A 17,201-nucleotide genomic window follows, 5' to 3' on the forward strand; every position below is an offset into this window, starting at 1 on the left:
GACATAGTTTTGAAAACGTGTCAAAACAAATAACTGTTCAAAAATAATACATCTCATATGTATTATTAAAGAAAACGTAAAAATTAGGTTTGTATGCAAACCGGCGGCAGCAAGTCGTTGTCGGTGCTCCACTCTTTTTTTCCAATTTCATATGGATCCAAACCGTTAATAGTACCGGTTTTGTCCACATACCGGTCCCTGGCTTCCTTATTTAGTGTATCACGGTAAATTCCGCATCCTTTTTGGGATTTTAACATCTTTTTTCTTTCTTCCAACTCTGCTTCTTCTACTCGTTCCACTTGCTGTAACGTTATGTTTACATTCGCGAGGCCATCAACATGGCCGCCACGCCAAGTATGACGTCACGACGCCCAAGCCCTATTCAATAAATGTGTTCAGTTTCGATGTGAGCTCACGTGCATGCGTGCATTTGAGTGATTCGAATTTGTGTTGCTATAGCGACCCCTGTTATGAATCCTGACTGCATATGAGTGATTTAAATTTGAGTTTCTATAGCGACGCGTGTGTTATGAATGCTGACTGATACACACTCGAACCGAGCGCTGTTTGTTGGTTGAGAGACGAGGCGAATTGACAAACTTTTGCAGAGTTTCTGTGCGATCGATCTTGAGATTTCAAAACTGTTCGGAGGATTTCTGAGAGGAGACTTTCTAGAAGAACATCGGAGGATATATCCTTTATATTTTATCCTTAAGTTATATTTTTGAAAGTTAATTTTATTTCCGAGGATACTTTTGTTTATTGTTATTTTGTGAGAAGGTGTTTGGAGTTTTTAATTTTTTGTTTTATTTTTAATTTTATTTTTTTGGGGGAGGAGTATTTCTGAGAAGGGTAACGTTAGTGTTTTATTGTATTGTATTTTGTATTGTATTTCTGTATTGTTTTTATTTTAGGTTGCAGGAAGATGTCTCAGGCTCTCATGGGTGAAAGAGGAAGTGAGTGCTTTAGTTTTTCATTTGTTTATGGTATGTTATGGTATGATGTTGTACAATGATTGACTAAATTAATGTGAAGGTAACCCATTTTATAAATTTTACCAGCTAAGTTATCACATGTATTTGATTCCTTGCATTTAAAATAAACTTTTAAATTTGAGTAACGTTAACTATAGTAATAATTAGTAATTGACCGCTGACATTATTGATTATTTTAAACATTTCTAACTATGTGATGTCTGAAATATTCCAGACTCAGGCCGCTCCAGCTCCAGCTCCAGCTCCAGTACATCTGTTTTCTCCCAGGATCCACTGCCAGACCTGACCCAGACACTGATCCAGAAGCTTCCAGGATATTTCACCCCTCAGTCTTCTGAGTTTTCTTTTTCTGTGTCCACAGATCGGACTGACAGCAGGAGGGAGTTGCAGAGCCCAGATGATGGACGTCCGTCCACTTCACCGAAACGCTGTCACAGAGGTCAGGATAGGCTTTTATTGAAGAATTTATGGCTCAGTTAATAAGTAATTTATCATTCAAAAAAGAAAGTTGAAAAAAATTTAAATAAAGTAACAATTTGATGTGACCAAATTGTAATATTATTGAAAATGTTTCCCCAGACTCTTCACCGGGCATCATGTCCACATCATCTTCGGCCCGCTCTGTGGGAAATGTGAAGAGGTGGTTATGTGGGTTGAAGAGCTTCAGCAGCAAAGGCTCGTACATCGTCCAGAGGAAGCGGAGTGGCGATAGCTCGAAAAGCCAATATGAACAGGGCAGTGGCGGCAACAGGAGATTGTCCAGGACCAACAGCTTTGAAGAGTTTATGTGCCCTCCGCTGCCAGGTCAAGTTCCCATCGACCCAACGGAGACTTCAAATGTCCGTATGGAACCACCGCCACCGGTGAACAAGAGCTCGACTGGTGAGACTGAAATTAAGGCTGGAGACTGTAAAGTGTACAGATAGAGATGTTGCTATTAGTATAGTTTTTATCATGTTTATGTCCAATCACATTTACTGTTGCTCTGCAAAATTTTGCTGGAATTTTCTTTGGATTTGTAACATTACAGATTAGAATTTAACAGTAAAATGTAAGTTATGTCATTATATCTTTGCTTAATTTGACGTCATTGATGTTTTTAATACCGGTAAGTCAATTGTTTTTCTTCATTTCAGAAAAACCCAAGAAGAGGAAACGATCTGGTTCTTTGCTCAGAAGGATGTGGAAGGCTGTGAAGTATCCGTTCCTCTGCTGTTTTGCTGTGGATGATGTGGAGCCTTTCGTTCCTCCAGCGGATCTGGATTCTGATCCTGATCCTTCATCACCTGATCCCGATCACTCCGCCGTCAAGCCGAATAACGGTAAATCTGCACACATTATTTCTCCAACATTGGTTTAAAGAGTATTATCGTATTGTTTTTTTAATAAAGATAGACTTGTTTTCAAAAAAATATTTTCTCGACACAACCAGCACTGATATTCTTAATATAAAACCAAGGATCTAGCAAGCTCATATATTTCTCATATTTTTCTGATTTGTTTTTTAGGGTCCTTTGAGACTCTCTATAACGTGGGAGAGATGATTGGATCCGGAGGATTCGGAAGAGTGTTCGAGGGAACACGGAAATTGGATGGCAAAAAGGTAAATCAATCTTGCTGAATTGTATTTTATTTTTCAAGTATTTGGTTTAATACTCAGATGCTCAAATGGTAAATGTTATGTGCAAAGTCAGGCGCTTCAATACTGTTACTGTTATTGAATACAGTTTTTTTGTGTGTTTTTGCAGGTTGCCATCAAGCGGATGCGCAAGACTTACAACGATCTTTATCTTGCTATTGTAAGTTGGTCAAAAGCTGAATGTGTATGTGTTGTTTAAGTGCTGATTACTGTAGTCAATACACCTGTGTGAAGCATTCGCTGTAAATATAATAGACAAATAAGCCTGGAAAGGCTCTGATGATCGTATCTACAAAGATAAAAAAAAAAAGAGTATATTTTAAAATGATGTTTTCTTCAGATTTTTACCCAGCTAACCTTCTGTCTACTACTTTTCTCTAGCCTGGGCATCCCAAACCTCTCATTACAGAAGTGGCGCTGCTGCTAAAGATGAGGCAAGAACCCATAAGCCCCTACGTCATACAGCTGTACGATTGGTTTGAACACCCTCGAAAATTCACTCTCATCATGGAGTTCCCTGAACCGTGCGAGAGCTTGCTGGACTTCATCAGTCGTAATCCTCAACTGCATGAAACAACAGCACGGATCATCATGCGACAGGCTGTGCTGGCAGTTCAACACTGCATTGAGCGCGGCGTTTTTCATAGTGATGTTCATGCGCAGAATTTCCTGTTGAGGAAAAACATGTTACAGCTCAAGCTGATAGACTTTGGCAGCGGTCACCTACTTAGTGCTGACGGCTACGAGAGTGACATATACGTTGGTGAGCATTTTTGGAGTGTGAAAACCTGAATGTAGCGACTTACTGATTATTTGATGCTTTAAAAAAAATTGCTCAACAATGTGCGAATGTCTTGCTTACAGGAGTACTGGATTACTGCCCACCTGAAGTCCACACTGAACCTCGATTCCACGCCGTCCCAACAAATGTCTGGGCTCTAGGAGTGATGTTGTACGAGATGGTGAACCCATGTCGTCCTTTTCTCAATCCATTGGAAATCACAGAAGCCAAAGTTACATTTCTGAACTCCAACTTATCCAAAGGTGAGTGAATAATATTGATGACATTGATAAACACACACATAAAGCGGAGACTCCGTACAGAGAGAGTTAAAGGTGAAATACGTAAGATTTACGTTAAAATACATTCTCTTCTCCCAGTTTATTGTTCATCGATTACTATTAGTATGTCATTTATGGGTTTATCTCCCCCAAAAGTGTAAACATTGAGCCTCCCAATGTCTTTCCAGCCCAACCTATAGCGTGTGTTTGGGGGCGTGGCTACTGAGGGTGTTTAGCCTCTGTGGGATCATGGGAAAAGATATTCAGCTTTAGTCACAGAAGTGAAAGCCAAAATTCACTGCATTTATACCTTTAAAGATTAAACCGGTCATGAACGCCTCAAAGCGAATGGGGCATTGAGATGCAACACGCTATAAAGGACGCTTCAATAACATACAGCATCATCATGCACCCGTTCAGAAACACAAATGTTCATAAAGACAAATGCAACACAGAGCAAATGATTCCTCATATGTAGAACATGCCTTCAGAAGAACCAGTAAGAGCTGCGTTTGTGATGTTTGAGTTGAGGGAGGCGCGACAAGCGAAAGGGGCGTTTGGTTGTTTGAAAATATGCTATATTTTTGTAATTCTGCTCGGTGCCACAGAAAATACATACTTCACCTTTAAAGAAAGATAAAGAACACTTTACCTTATATTAATCATGTTTCAGATGCTGTTTTCATAGATGCCACTATTCGTGTCACATGGTCATGACTAACCAGCTCTCTCCTTAATAAAATGTGTACAGAATGCTGTGATCTGATTAGCCAGTGCCTAACCCTGGATCCAACTAAACGCCCGACGTTAGAGCAGATGTTACAACATGAATGGATTAGAAATGATCAGGAGAAGTTCAGGAGATGTTCAGGAGATTCACTCGATCAGTGATTTCAGGTGTGAGGAAGTGTAACAGACAGAGTAGGATTATTATCGTTGATCTTCAGTTCTGGACTATTTGTAGTGAGGTTTTCAAATGTGTGTTCATTGTAATGTTCTTGTTATAGTCAAGTCACCTTCATTTAGATAGCGCTTTATACAATACAGATTGTTTCAGAGCGGCTTCACAGTAATAAACAGGAAAATAACAGAATGAGTGATGCAATTGCAAGAATTCAGTTCTGTTGTAAATCAGCTCTAGAAAAAACATCCATGAGTTCACATGTTCATATAATCTTTGTGTTGGATAGGAAACAACACACTTGCTGTCGTTGGTCGAGGGCTTGAGCTCGAGACGTGACCCGAAGCCTGAAGTCCAACCCCAACCTGACAGGAACTCAAGCCGCCACACCAGAGATCTCAGAGCCGTCCACGCCTGAGCAAGAACATGAGAGACTGCAAGACTGGAAACAAGTCATCAAGTCATCACTGTTCCTCAGTTTTCAGCATTTGAATGCTTGGTTTTGACTATTTCTGTTCCTGCTTCTACAATCATTGCTACAGTCTACAAACCACCTAAGACTAAGTCACATGCAGTTTTTATGTCAGAATTTGCTGACTTTCTGTCAATATTGACCCTGAAGTTCCACAGAGTTCATATTGTCGGGGATTTCAACATTCATGTGGACTTTTTATCGCTACTTGACTGTTTTAATTTCTTGCAATTGGTAACTGGCCCGACTCACTGCAAAGGCCATCCTCTGAATCTTGTGATTATAAATGACTTATTTGTATCGCAGTTTTCATCTGTTGACCTCGGACTGTCCGATCAATCACCTTTCTTCTTTAATTGGGAACTACATTATTTTTGTGCGCCTGCCATTCGAACTGTAACATTTCGGAAGTGGAAATCTATTGATCAGACAGTTTTTTCCAATTCTGTTGTTTCCACTGTAAGTAATCTGCACTTTACATCTTTGGAGGAGAAAGTCTCACAGTTAAATAACGCTCTTGCTGCTAATCTAGACTCTTTTGCTCCTCTGAGGTCACGCAAGGTTACTTTTTCTCTCTCTGCTCCATGATGGTATAACGACAATTTGCGCACTAAGAAGTAGGGCTGCACAATTTATCGTATTTTAATTTGCGATAACGATATCTGCCTCTCTCGATTCATTTTAAATAATCGTCATGATATTTGCCCGCTCATTACTTTTCCTGAAAATGCTTTTTTTATTTGACATTTGTGTTATCTTGCATTGATAACAAGTCCCCACTAGCATTGATGATTGTGGTTGCCAGATGTAAATAGCTTAAATTCCCCAAACAGAGCTTTTCTCTTACATTTTCTGCCCAGTGTTTTACTTAATCTGTGCAATCTGGCAATCCTTGCACGCTCGCTCTACACTGCGCTCTAAAAAGCACTGATGATCTGAAAACGAACATGCGCTGGAGTTTAGCGATTTCCCAGCGATATTCTGCTTACATGAAATTGTCATACAGCCGGTCTGTTTCTTCACAAGCCACTTGTGCTGTTTGTGTGACTAAATCTGCCAATCAGACCTCCACCTTATTGTTTGGGATTATGTTTGCAGAATTAAATGAACAATAAAAAAAAAAAATGTTTCCCTGGACGACTTTAATAATTATCGTCCTATCTCGAATCTTACATTTCTGGCTAAAATACTTGGGCGTATTGTTGACTCTCATTTGTGTAACTATCTCACGATTAATAACCTTTTTGGACCCCTTCAGTCGGGTTTTTGTAAATTTCACAGTACCGAGACGGCTTTGGTTAAAGTCACCAATGATCTATTGATGGCTTCTGACTCTGACGCAACATCCATTCTCATTCTTCTTGCTCTAAGAGCCGCTTTTGATAGTGTTGATCTCAGTCAGCCTTGGGCCCTTTACTTTTTAATATTTATCTGTCACCATTGATCATTTCTAGAGATCGCTCGGCCTCAATTATCGTTTGTATGCTGACGATACACAAATTTATATACATTCTAAACCAGATGAGCGCCCTGACGCTGATCTTATGAGATAAAAACGTGGATGAGTAATAATTTCCTGTGTCTGAACATTGCAAGTTATACTCATTGGTTCCCGTCATCAAATTTCCAAAGCTGGTTCTCTGTCTGACTTTTGATAGCTCTGTTTTGGAAACCCAGAGCAAAGTGAGGAACCTTGGAGTTATTTTCAATGCTAATCTTTCATTTGATCATTTTGTTCAGAGTACAGTTTAAACTTCTTTTTCCATCTCAGAAACATTGCAAGATTGCGTCCTATGTTACATTTTCCTGTAGCAGAAAAGCTGATAAAAATGAACTGTTACGTCCTTTTAGCCAGAGTTTCTAAAGCCACACTAAACAAGCTCCAATATGTACAAAATTCGCTATAATCCCTATAATCCTAATCGCAGATCCTCACAATCGAACTTACTGTATACTGTATGTATACATAATTGATAACCGAAGAAGAGGAGATCTGTGCAATAATTTATGACTACAAAAAATTAAATATTAATTTTGAACTTGTATCCAAGGGACATTTTTTACAGAAAGCATAACTGAATGCAAGTTTGCACCCGCCTCTTCTGCTGGCAATAATATTTAACAATATTACGTTAAACTATATCCTTCCTGACCATGACATCTGATTGCCTTGATTCCAAATAGTGCTTTATTCTTCCAGTCAAATTAAAGAATTCATCAAGAGTCATTACAAACAATACAATTATAAAGTGTGAACACAATTATTTGTGCTGTTCCAGAATTTCACATTAAACCGTCTTAAATATGCTTATAGTTCATATTGCATTTACGAGAGAGAGAGAGAGAGAGAGAGAGAGAGAGAGAGAGAGAGAGAGAGAGAGAGAGAGAGAGAGAGAGAGAGAGAGAGAGAGAGAGAGAGAGTGAGTCATATGGCAACACGTATGGCGTAGCCTATACCCGCAGGCTCCTTCAAGATCTGTTTTGGGCAGTTATTCTTCTTCATTGGCTTGCTTCTTTTATGTAGGATAGTTAGTCAAATCTGCTTAATGTCCAAATCCACATGTAAATTAAAAGTTTGTAAGGACACAACAGACAAATAAAATAATTTCTTACTCCTATGGTATTTTTAACCAACTGCTAATTTAGATCTTTATATTGCTAGAAGGATTAGGGATGGGACAAGGAATATCTGCACAATGGTGAGTTAAAACCAGATAAACCAGCTGTTAAGTCATTTGAATACCAGAGGAACTACTGTGAAAATTCATCCCCAAGACTATATTTGCTTTGAATGATGTTTGTCCATGTATCTACTTGTAATCTACTTTCCAATATGGCATAACAGTAGATTTATGCAATTAAAATGTAACTGTGTGATGAGATACATGAGTTGATGATGTCTGTTTGTGGGAGGTTTATTTAAACACAAGAATCACAAACACTGGTTTAATTGACAGTCTAAACGTCCACAGATTAAAACACCATGCACCTTTAATACACAAACAAGGAACACACATTATACATTTGAAGAGCCTTTACATATTCTGGGTGAGTTATCTTCTATATTTTATTAGATTAATAGACTAATGTGTGTGTATTAGATTGTTTATAAACACCTAATGTCTTCAGTCTGGTCCACTTGATATATCTCAGCTGGAAAAAAATAACTTAAACCAGCCACAATCGAGATAGTTTGCTGTCTTCAGTCTGGTCCAGTTGATATCAGATGGGGAAAAAAAAACTTAAACCAGCCACAATCGAGATGGTCTGCTGTCTTCAGTCTGGTCCAGACTGATATAAAATATCTCAGATGGAAAAAAATAATTTAAACCAGCCACAATCGAGATGGTTTGCTAGTCTAAACTGGTTTAAGGTCTTGCAGCCTGGTCTTCTGAAATGTGTCCAAAACCACTTTAAAATACAACAGACCCACCAAGGACGAAAGACCAGCAAGGGACCAATAAACATTTTGTACAAATATTAAAAATTACTTTATTTCTCATTGGTATTAAGAGACTGTTTTGAAGTTTTGTTTTGCTAACAAAATAGCATAAATCATAATAGGCTATAATATTTCTCTTTATTGGACATGTTTTCTCCAATAGCCTACCTTCAAAAACGAAAGTGTCTGAAGTGAATCATTATAATAAGGAAGCAAGTGAATAATGTCTTCAACAAATAATAAGGGCAGGAATCATATTAACGCCTTCCTTTGATAGTGACCGGTGTTGTACCGGCTTGTTGTGAGCGCCTCCCTTAAACTCACTCTTACAGCAAGTTTAGACAATATTTACGATCTACGACTCTCACCGCACACCGTACGGAGATGTGATTCATTTTTCATCCAATCCGACCGATCTGGACTTTTAAGTCTTTGCTGTGAGGACGGGACATAACAGAATTTTAATCGACATGCAGGGGAATTAAACAGCGTAGTGATCGGAGCGTCGAGGCGGGATCGCTCTGAAATCCAGCCCGCGGATTGAGGCCCAAATTCCCGAAGCGGATGCATGTACGTGGTTTTCAATTACGTAGCAGCCAGATATTTTATAAACTATTACTGTTTGTTGCATTTGAGCTTGTAGGATTGACAGCGTGTCCGTTAACTTAACTTACGCAAATAGTGTGATGTTTGTGAAAGCTGGTCATTTGACAAGCAAAACAGGCTAACGTTAATGCTAGAGCTAACTGCAAAAACAAAAGCTGTTCAACAAATCATGTTTAAATCTTTAGTATTTGAGAAACTGTTAATCATTACTGAAAATCAAATGAAATTGATCATGTGTAGTTGAATTATCAAATGCAATCACACGCTTATTTGAACGTTGTATTTTAGAAACATTAAGCATTTATTAATTAGAAATATGTTTATGTGTTTTTATATAGGATTGTGTTGATCAGTTAACATGAAGAGAGAAGATACTGAACCGAGTCAGGACGGGTGAGTCATTTACATAACGTTAGATATCATATATTATTTTGCACACACACACGTAACCATAGGCTATAAGTTAGATCCAAATCACTCAACATTTTCAATGCAACACATTTTACCTATTATTTTCTCCTTAAGTATTTGTAGGAATTTAAAGTCTTAAAATAAACCATTAGGTTTTTAAATATATCAAGATTGAAAAAAAAAGTCATATTTGTTTTGAAGCACTACAAGTCAGAAAAAGATACAAGGCAGTGTAAATTATTCCTATGAATTGTGGATCTTCAGAATTGTAGGTAATGTAGTATTTCATTGGAAATTTGACAATTAAGCACAATTTTTAAGTTGAAATAACAGACTTCTGGCTCATACAGAAACATGACTGAGCTCTGATAGGCATGTCTCAACATATTTAAAATATGTTATCACTAAATACAATTTCCCAATGGGAGAAATGAATAGGATTTTTACTTCGTATCTAAACTATTTTGCTCTATATGTCTGAATCAGAGAGAGAGAGAGAGAGAGAGAGAGAGAGAGAGAGAGAGAGAGAGAGAGAGTGGAAGAAAGCAGAAAACACAAGAATATTAACATAAGCCAAGAAGTAGGGCAATAGTAATACCATAAATTAATTTTCACAAGCACAACTCAAAGGAAGGAAAGTGGCTGCCGTTACACAAATATGGCCTGTTTTCTGTTCGTATCTGCGCATGCAGCGCTGAGACAGTGGGACAGCGCTCTTATCACCAGCTTAACACATGTTTGGAAGGAAAATCTTGCTGTGGTTGATCTGATTTGACTTTGTAGTTTGCATGTGATCGGCGACTGCAGTTCGTCTTTCATTTAAGGTAGCTAATCTGTATTAATGCAAGCTAAAGTCCCTGATAATGCCACAAAGCTCATGAAATCCTCCAGAGACCCCCGCGGGGGAGTCTAGCCAGTGTTAGCAGAGTTATTTGCATCGAATCGTCAGAAGTGTGCTGGACTTGTCAGGATCTTGCATCACACGTCAGTACTGTAACTGTGACTTGCAAATAAGGGTGAATCATTCTGAAAGCCTGTGGGGTGTGTGAAAGCATTCTCTGGTAATTCAGAACAAGCAATGCTTAAAGATATCAAGGTGAAGAGCGCTGAGAATACACTGTCTTGTATGTTAATTCATGCATGCTTGCAGACGTGAATGCCTCTGCTATATTTGTGGAGTCTAAATGTCAGGAGGTAGTCAAACTCGTTTCATGAACTTGGGTCAGAGTTGGCTGGTGAAGTGGAAGGGCATTTGGTTTGCATGGTTTCTTGGTTTCTTTTTGGAACTTTAGTTTTTCAAAACCGCTTTCAGATTCCGTTCAATTTCGAGTGTAAGTGAGTGATATCAGAAATGAAATTCTGAATGCTTTTATTTCTGTGTTTTTCAGCGAAGGGGATTATTATCAGTGTACTTGCAGTACTGTAAAACTCTGGGGTTAGTAAGACTTTTTTAAAAGAAATTAACTTTTATTTCATAAGGAGGACACATTAAATTGATCAGAAGTGACAGATAAGACATAATGTTACAAAAGATTTATATTTTAAATAAATGCAGTTTTTTTCTAACTTTCTATTTTGCAAAGAATCCTGAAAATGTATCACAATGTCCATAAAAATAAGCAGCACAACTGTTTTTAACATTAATAATAATGAGAAGAATAAGCACCATATTAGAATGATTTCTGAATGATCGTGTCATTGAAGACTGGAATAATGATGCTGAAAATTCAGCTTTTCCATCACAGGAATAAAACATATTAAAATGGAAATCAAATTCATCTTGTAATAATATTTGACTTTAGTTATCATTTTTGATTAAATAAATGCAGCCTTGGTGAACATAAGAGACTTATTTTAAATATCTTACCAACCCCAAATGTTTTAAGAGTAGTGTATATTTTGATCTGCTCCTCACACAAAGCTAGATGCTTCATAGGCTATTATGTGTTGGATGCACATATTTTCTTAAACATTTTTGCACGTTTCTATGTTTTAATGTATTTTCTGGTTAAATTTCAGTGCAGAAATGTGTTCCAACTTCTTTTCCGGTCCTCCCACTATTGATGACACAACTGATGAAGTAGTTTATTTGTTCTGTATCTGCACAGTTTTGCTGCAGATCGTTTGACACAGGCCGTCCTCCAGCCCTGAATCCAGCATGACGGAGGTCCAGGCCACGGTGGAGTTCTCTGTGGAGCTCCACAAGTTCTATAATGTGGATCTCTTCCAAAGAGGGTAAGAACATGTTCCAATACCTTTCTGTTCCACTAAATATCTTATTCTGTAGAAAGTGTCATTCCAGGTTGGGTAGCACGCACAGATAAAATATTTTCAAGGATGATCTTGGGTTGCAGCCATGACTAAAATAACAAAGAAATAGGGATGGATCGCACAGGATAATGCTTTTTCAGGCACCTTCTCCTCATCAAGATGGATTTTTATACTTTTAGAAAGTTTATCCAGTTTATATAGACAAATGGTGAGGAACGACGGCATGTATTTGTATTAAAATGCTATCGTTGGAAGTAGGGGTGGGCGATATGGCAAAAATATCATATCACGATTTTTTTCAGGAAAATCACGATTAACGATTTTATCACGATTCCTTTTCATGTTGGTTTTACTATTTTGCAAGTGACTGAGCATCACAGCCAAACTAATGTCCCTATTTTAAAAACAAAGCCTTAGGTAACAAAATATAAAATAAAAAAGAATGGCAGACATTTAGGCCAAAGTGGCGAAGATAAAAAATATTTGTCATTGTCTTTGTTATTAAAAATGAAGAACAAAGATACACATACACAACTTAATATACAAATTAAATAAACAGTGCTTTATTTTTTCAGCTACAGGTGTATTTAACACCATTGAAGAAAGTAATTAAATGAACAAATATGAAAATAAAACACAACATCGACTTCACTGTATAAATTTTACATTGATTCTTATTAAAGCTACTATTAAAGTTCTCAGTCAAGAGTGAGTGAGATGCTCTTTGTATTTTGTTGTTTTATTAACAGGGATAGTTCTCCCAAAAATTGTAATTCTCTCAAGCCGCTTTAAACCCGAATAAGTCTCCCTCTTCTGTTGAAAATAAAAGTTATTTGGAAGAATGTGGGTAAACAAACAGTTGATGTACCCCAATGTCATTCCTACTATGGTAATCAATGGGGACCAGCAACCGCCCGGTTAGCCACACTCCTCAAAATATCTTCTTTTGTGTTCAGCACAATAAATAAATTAATACAGGTTTGGAACAACATTAGAGAGTGAGTAAATAATGACAGCATTTTTATTTTTGGGTAACTGTCCCTTTAAGGACAAGCGGCAGCATGTTTACTATTAGGGCTACTGTCTCTTTAAGATCTGCGCGCAACGAGTCTACACGCATTTGACAAGCAGATTTTTTCTTCATTTTTTCTATTTTTCTTTCACTTTAGACATAACCAACTTTGTTTATGTAAACCTTGTGTGTATTTGACAGTATTAGCGCAATGAGACTCGAAAGATAACTTAGTTCAGTAACGGGCGCTGTTAGACAGGCTTTTAGTGCATGTGCGCGTCGGGTGTATTGGGCTCAGAAAAGCGCCCGTTAGAACAGCGCATCAGCAGCGAATGACATGTTTAACTGGCAAGGCTTTAAAGCACATGCAAATAATTAATTTTTATGAACTACAGTGTCCCGTTCCTCTGCATTTCATGTGAATATACGTCGCGCTGTCCAGTATGTTGAGACGGAGGCGCCAGAAATGCAAACTGATAAAATGGACGATCCTACGATATTTCTTCAAAAGCAGATCGTGGAGACATTTTAATCGTCCACGATCAAAAATCGTAATATCGCACACCCCTAGTTGGAAGGAAGACAACTGAATGATAATCAAATGTGTGAACAATACATGCTTCACACATCCCTATTGGGTCTTTTCTTCTGCAGGTTCCTGTTCAGGAATTCTTGGCGTTTGTCAAGTTAAATGTATGTGTATACTGTATAGCGCTTTTTGTCTTCGAGTTAGTCTCAATTTTGAGCCTAATTGGTAAACCCTGGTTTGTTCTTGACATTGAATTGAATTAAAATAATAAAAAATGTAATTGCTGAGCACATTGCTAAAACTACACAGCCTGCAACTATCTCCATTTAGACATTCCATATGAGATCATCTTTACTGATAATAACAACACGCAATGTTTTCTTACAGTACTATACAGTCTCTGTTATTCCTGCAGTTGCTTGCCGGCGCGAGTCTCGGCTTCTCTATCTAAATGTGCACCAGCTTTACTTAGAATTCATAATTTAGGAGTCTCCTCACAACTATTTCTGTTCAGGCACGTCACAAGTGTCTGCTTGTACAGTTGTTTCATGTTGCAGATTGGTTCTCCATTAGTTGGCTTGCGTAGAGGGAACACACTTGCTGTTGAAGGAAACCTTGCTGTTTCAACCAGTTTTTTTCAGTCAGTTACAGTCAAGGCTCAAAATGAACACTTGTCGATTGCTAGATTAACAATAAATACTACAGAGTTACTCTCGGCAGTTGGCTGGTAACCTGATTAATAACTGCATTGTTATAATTGCAGTGTAAATATGTGGTCACATTTACCGTTGCTCTGCAAACAATTCAATTTAAGAAGAATCCATGCAATTTGGAGCTTCACGTGATGCGAGTCTGGGAGTTTCTGCTCGAACAGGCAGATTTCGCTAAGATTGAAAGTGACTTCTATGCCAGCGGTGCTTCATGCATTGCTAACACTAGTGACAATGGACCTTTTTCAGCCTGCACAATTTCACAGAAATGTCACTAATGTGACCGCACCTTAAAGGGTTATTAGTTCATCCCAAAAATGAAAATTGTCATCATTTACTCAGTCGTTCCAAACCCATAAGACTTTCGATCATATTCGAAACACAAATTAAGATATTTTACTGAAATCTGAGAGCTTTCTGTACTCTCCATTGACAGTCCACACAACTACCACTTTGACGCTTCAAAAAGTTAAGAGATCCGAAAAAATTTATCTATATTAAATCAAGCAGTTTTTTGCTCTTTGACACAATTGCTTTATATAATAAACGGATTGAATTTAGGCTTTATTCACATATAAACTTTCATCAACTCCCACATTAGTTGTGCTTAACGGAAGCTCAAGCACACTTGCTTGATGTGCGAGAACCAATGAGGTTAATTATCGTGTTACGCAGCACATTTGAGCTTCAGCAAGAACCAATGAGGTTTATTCTCGTGTTACACAGCACGTTTGAGCTTCTGCAAGAACCAATGAGGTTAATTATCGTGTTACGCAGCACATTTGAGCTTCAGCAAGAACCAATGAGGTTTATTCTCGTGTTACGCAGCACGTTTGAGCTTCTGCAAGAACCAATGAGGTTCATTCTCGTGTTACGCAGCACATTTGAGCTTCAGCAAGAACCAATGAGGTTAATTCTCGTGTTACGCAGCACGTTTGAGCTTCAGCAAGAACCAATGAGGTTCATTCTCGTGTTACGCAGCACATTTGAGCTTCAGCAAGAACCAATGAGGTTCATTCTCGTGTTACGCAGCACATTTGAGCTTCAGCAAGAACCAATGAGGTTCATTCTCGTGTTACGCAGCACGTTTGAGCTTCTGCAAGAACCAATGAGGTTCATTCTCGTGTTACGCAGCACGTTTGAGCTTCTGCAAGAACCAATGAGGTTCATTCTCGTGTTACGCAGCACATTTGAGCTTCAGCAAGAACCAATGAGGTTTATTCTCGTGTTACGCAGCACGTTTGAGCTTCTGCAAGAACCAATGAGGTTAATTCTCGTGTTACGCAGCACGTTTGAGCTTCAGCAAGAACCAATGAGGTTAATTCTCGTGTTACGCAGCACGTTTGAGCTTCTGCAAGAACCAATGAGGTTCATTCTCGTGTTACGCAGCACATTTGAGCTTCAGCAAGAACCAATGAGGTTCATTCTCGTGTTACGCAGCACGTTTGAGCTTCTGCAAGAACCAATGAGGTTAATTCTCGTGTTACGCAGCACGTTTGAGCTTCTGCAAGAACCAATGAGGTTCATTCTCGTGTTACGCAGCACGTTTGAGCTTCTGCAAGAACCAATGAGGTTAATTCTCGTGTTACGCAGCACGTTTGAGCTTCAGCAAGAACCAATGAGGTTAATTCTCGTGTTACACAGCACGTTTGAGCTTCTGCAAGAACCAATGAGGTTAATTCTCGTGTTACGCAGCACGTTTGAGCTTCTGCAAGAACCAATGAGGTTCATTCTCGTGTTACGCAGCACATTTGAGCTTCAGCAAGAACCAATGAGGTTAATTCTCGTGTTACACAGCACGTTTGAGCTTCAGCAAGAACCAATGAGGTTCATTCTCGTGTTACACAGCACGTTTGAGCTTCTGCAAGAACCAATGAGGTTCATTCTCGTGTTACGCAGCACATTTGAGCTTCTGCAAGAACCAATGAGGTTCATTCTCGTGTTACACAGCACGTTTGAGCTTCAGCAAGAACCAATGAGGTTCATTCTCGTGTTACACAGCACGTTTGAGCTTCAGCAAGAACCAATGAGGTTCATTCTTGTGTTACACAGCACGTTTGAGCTTCAGCAAGAACCAATGAGGTTCATTCTCGTGTTACACAGCACGTTTGAGCTTCAGCAAGAACCAATGAGGTTCATTCTTGTGTTACACAGCACGTTTGAGCTTCTGCAAGAACCAATGAGGTTCATTCTCGTGTTACGCAGCACGTTTGAGCTTCAGCAAGAACCAATGAGGTTCATTCTTGTGTTACGCAGCACGTTTGAGCTTCTGCAAGAACCAATGAGGTTAATTCTCGTGTTACGCAGCACGTTTGAGCTTCAGCAAGAACCAATGAGGTTCATTCTTGTTACACAGCAAGTTTGAGCTTCTGCAAGAACCAATGAGGTTAATTCTCGTGTTACGCAGCACGTTTGAGCTTCTGCAAGAACCAATGAGGTTCATTCTCGTGTTACACAGCACGTTTGAGCTTCAGCAAGAACCAATGAGGTTCATTCTCGTGTTACACAGCACGTTTGAGCTTCTGCAAGAACCAATGTGGTTCATTCTCGTGTTACGCAGCACGTTTGAGCTTCAGCAAGAACCAATGAGGTTCATTCTCGTGTTACACAGCAAGTTTGAGCTTCTGCAAGAACCAATGAGGTTCATTCTCGTGTTACGCAACACGTTTGAGCTTCAGCAAGAACCAATGAGGTTCATTCTCGTGTTACGCAGCACATTTGAGCTTCAGCAAGAACCAATGAGGTTCATTCTCGTGTTACGCAACACGTTTGAGCTTCTGCAAGAACCAATGAGGTTCATTCTCGTGTTACACAGCACGTTTGAGCTTCAGCAAGAACCAATGAGGTTCATTCTCGTGTTACACAGCACGTTTGAGCTTCTGCAAGAACCAATGTGGTTCATTATCGTGTTACACAGCAGGTTTGAGCTTCAGCAAGTACCAATGAGGTTCATTCACGTGTTACGCAGCACATTTGAGCTTCAGCAAGAACCAATGAGGTTCATTCTCGTGTTACGCAGCACATTTGAGCTTCAGCAAGAACCAATGAGGTTCATTCCCGTGTTACGCAGCACATTTGAGCTTCAGCAAGAACCAATGAGGTTTATTCTCGTGTTACGCAGCACGTTTGAGCTTCAGCAAGAACCAATGAG

At 38.9% G+C, this 17,201-nt stretch overlaps 2 protein-coding genes across 6 annotated transcripts in view; both read left to right on the forward strand.

Moving 5' to 3' along the window:
- Positions 1 to 387: 387 nt before the first annotated feature.
- LOC307010425 (serine/threonine-protein kinase pim-2-like) lies at positions 388 to 7,484 on the forward strand. 3 transcript variants are annotated; one of them, XM_079635076.1, is made up of 10 exons: positions 391 to 956; positions 1,210 to 1,434; positions 1,575 to 1,877; positions 2,132 to 2,317; positions 2,504 to 2,598; positions 2,744 to 2,794; positions 3,016 to 3,397; positions 3,499 to 3,678; positions 4,448 to 4,593; positions 4,887 to 7,474. In XM_079635076.1, exons 1-9 carry the CDS (start codon positions 926 to 928, stop codon positions 4,585 to 4,587), a joined length of 1,593 nt encoding a protein of 530 aa, XP_079491202.1. In that variant the 5' UTR covers positions 391 to 925; the 3' UTR covers positions 4,588 to 4,593; positions 4,887 to 7,474. The 3 variants fall into 3 exon arrangements, with proteins under 3 accessions (XP_079491204.1, XP_079491203.1, XP_079491202.1); XM_079635078.1 differs by lacking the exon at positions 4,448 to 4,593 and having other exon boundaries at positions 388 to 956; positions 4,887 to 7,484; XM_079635077.1 differs by lacking the exon at positions 4,887 to 7,474 and having other exon boundaries at positions 390 to 956; positions 4,448 to 4,594.
- Positions 7,485 to 8,773: 1,289 nt separating this feature from the next.
- The window catches only part of fam135a (family with sequence similarity 135 member A), a 28,518-nt gene continuing 20,090 nt past the window's right edge, over positions 8,774 to 17,201 (forward strand). For 2 of the 3 annotated variants that reach the window (XM_079634967.1, XM_079634969.1), the window contains exons 1-3: positions 8,779 to 9,081; positions 9,456 to 9,510; positions 11,637 to 11,763. In XM_079634967.1, coding sequence (XP_079491093.1) covers positions 11,687 to 11,763 — 77 coding nt within the window. In that variant the 5' untranslated portion in view covers positions 8,779 to 9,081; positions 9,456 to 9,510; positions 11,637 to 11,686. Of the gene's footprint in view, positions 9,082 to 9,455; positions 9,511 to 11,636; positions 11,764 to 17,201 lie in introns of all 3 variants that reach the window. The other variant, XM_079634968.1, reaches the window with a different exon arrangement.

The sequence above is a fragment of the Phoxinus phoxinus genome (genome assembly GCF_949152265.1).
Source record: "Phoxinus phoxinus genome assembly, chromosome: 14".
Classification (NCBI taxonomy): Eukaryota; Metazoa; Chordata; class Actinopteri; order Cypriniformes; family Leuciscidae; genus Phoxinus; species Phoxinus phoxinus.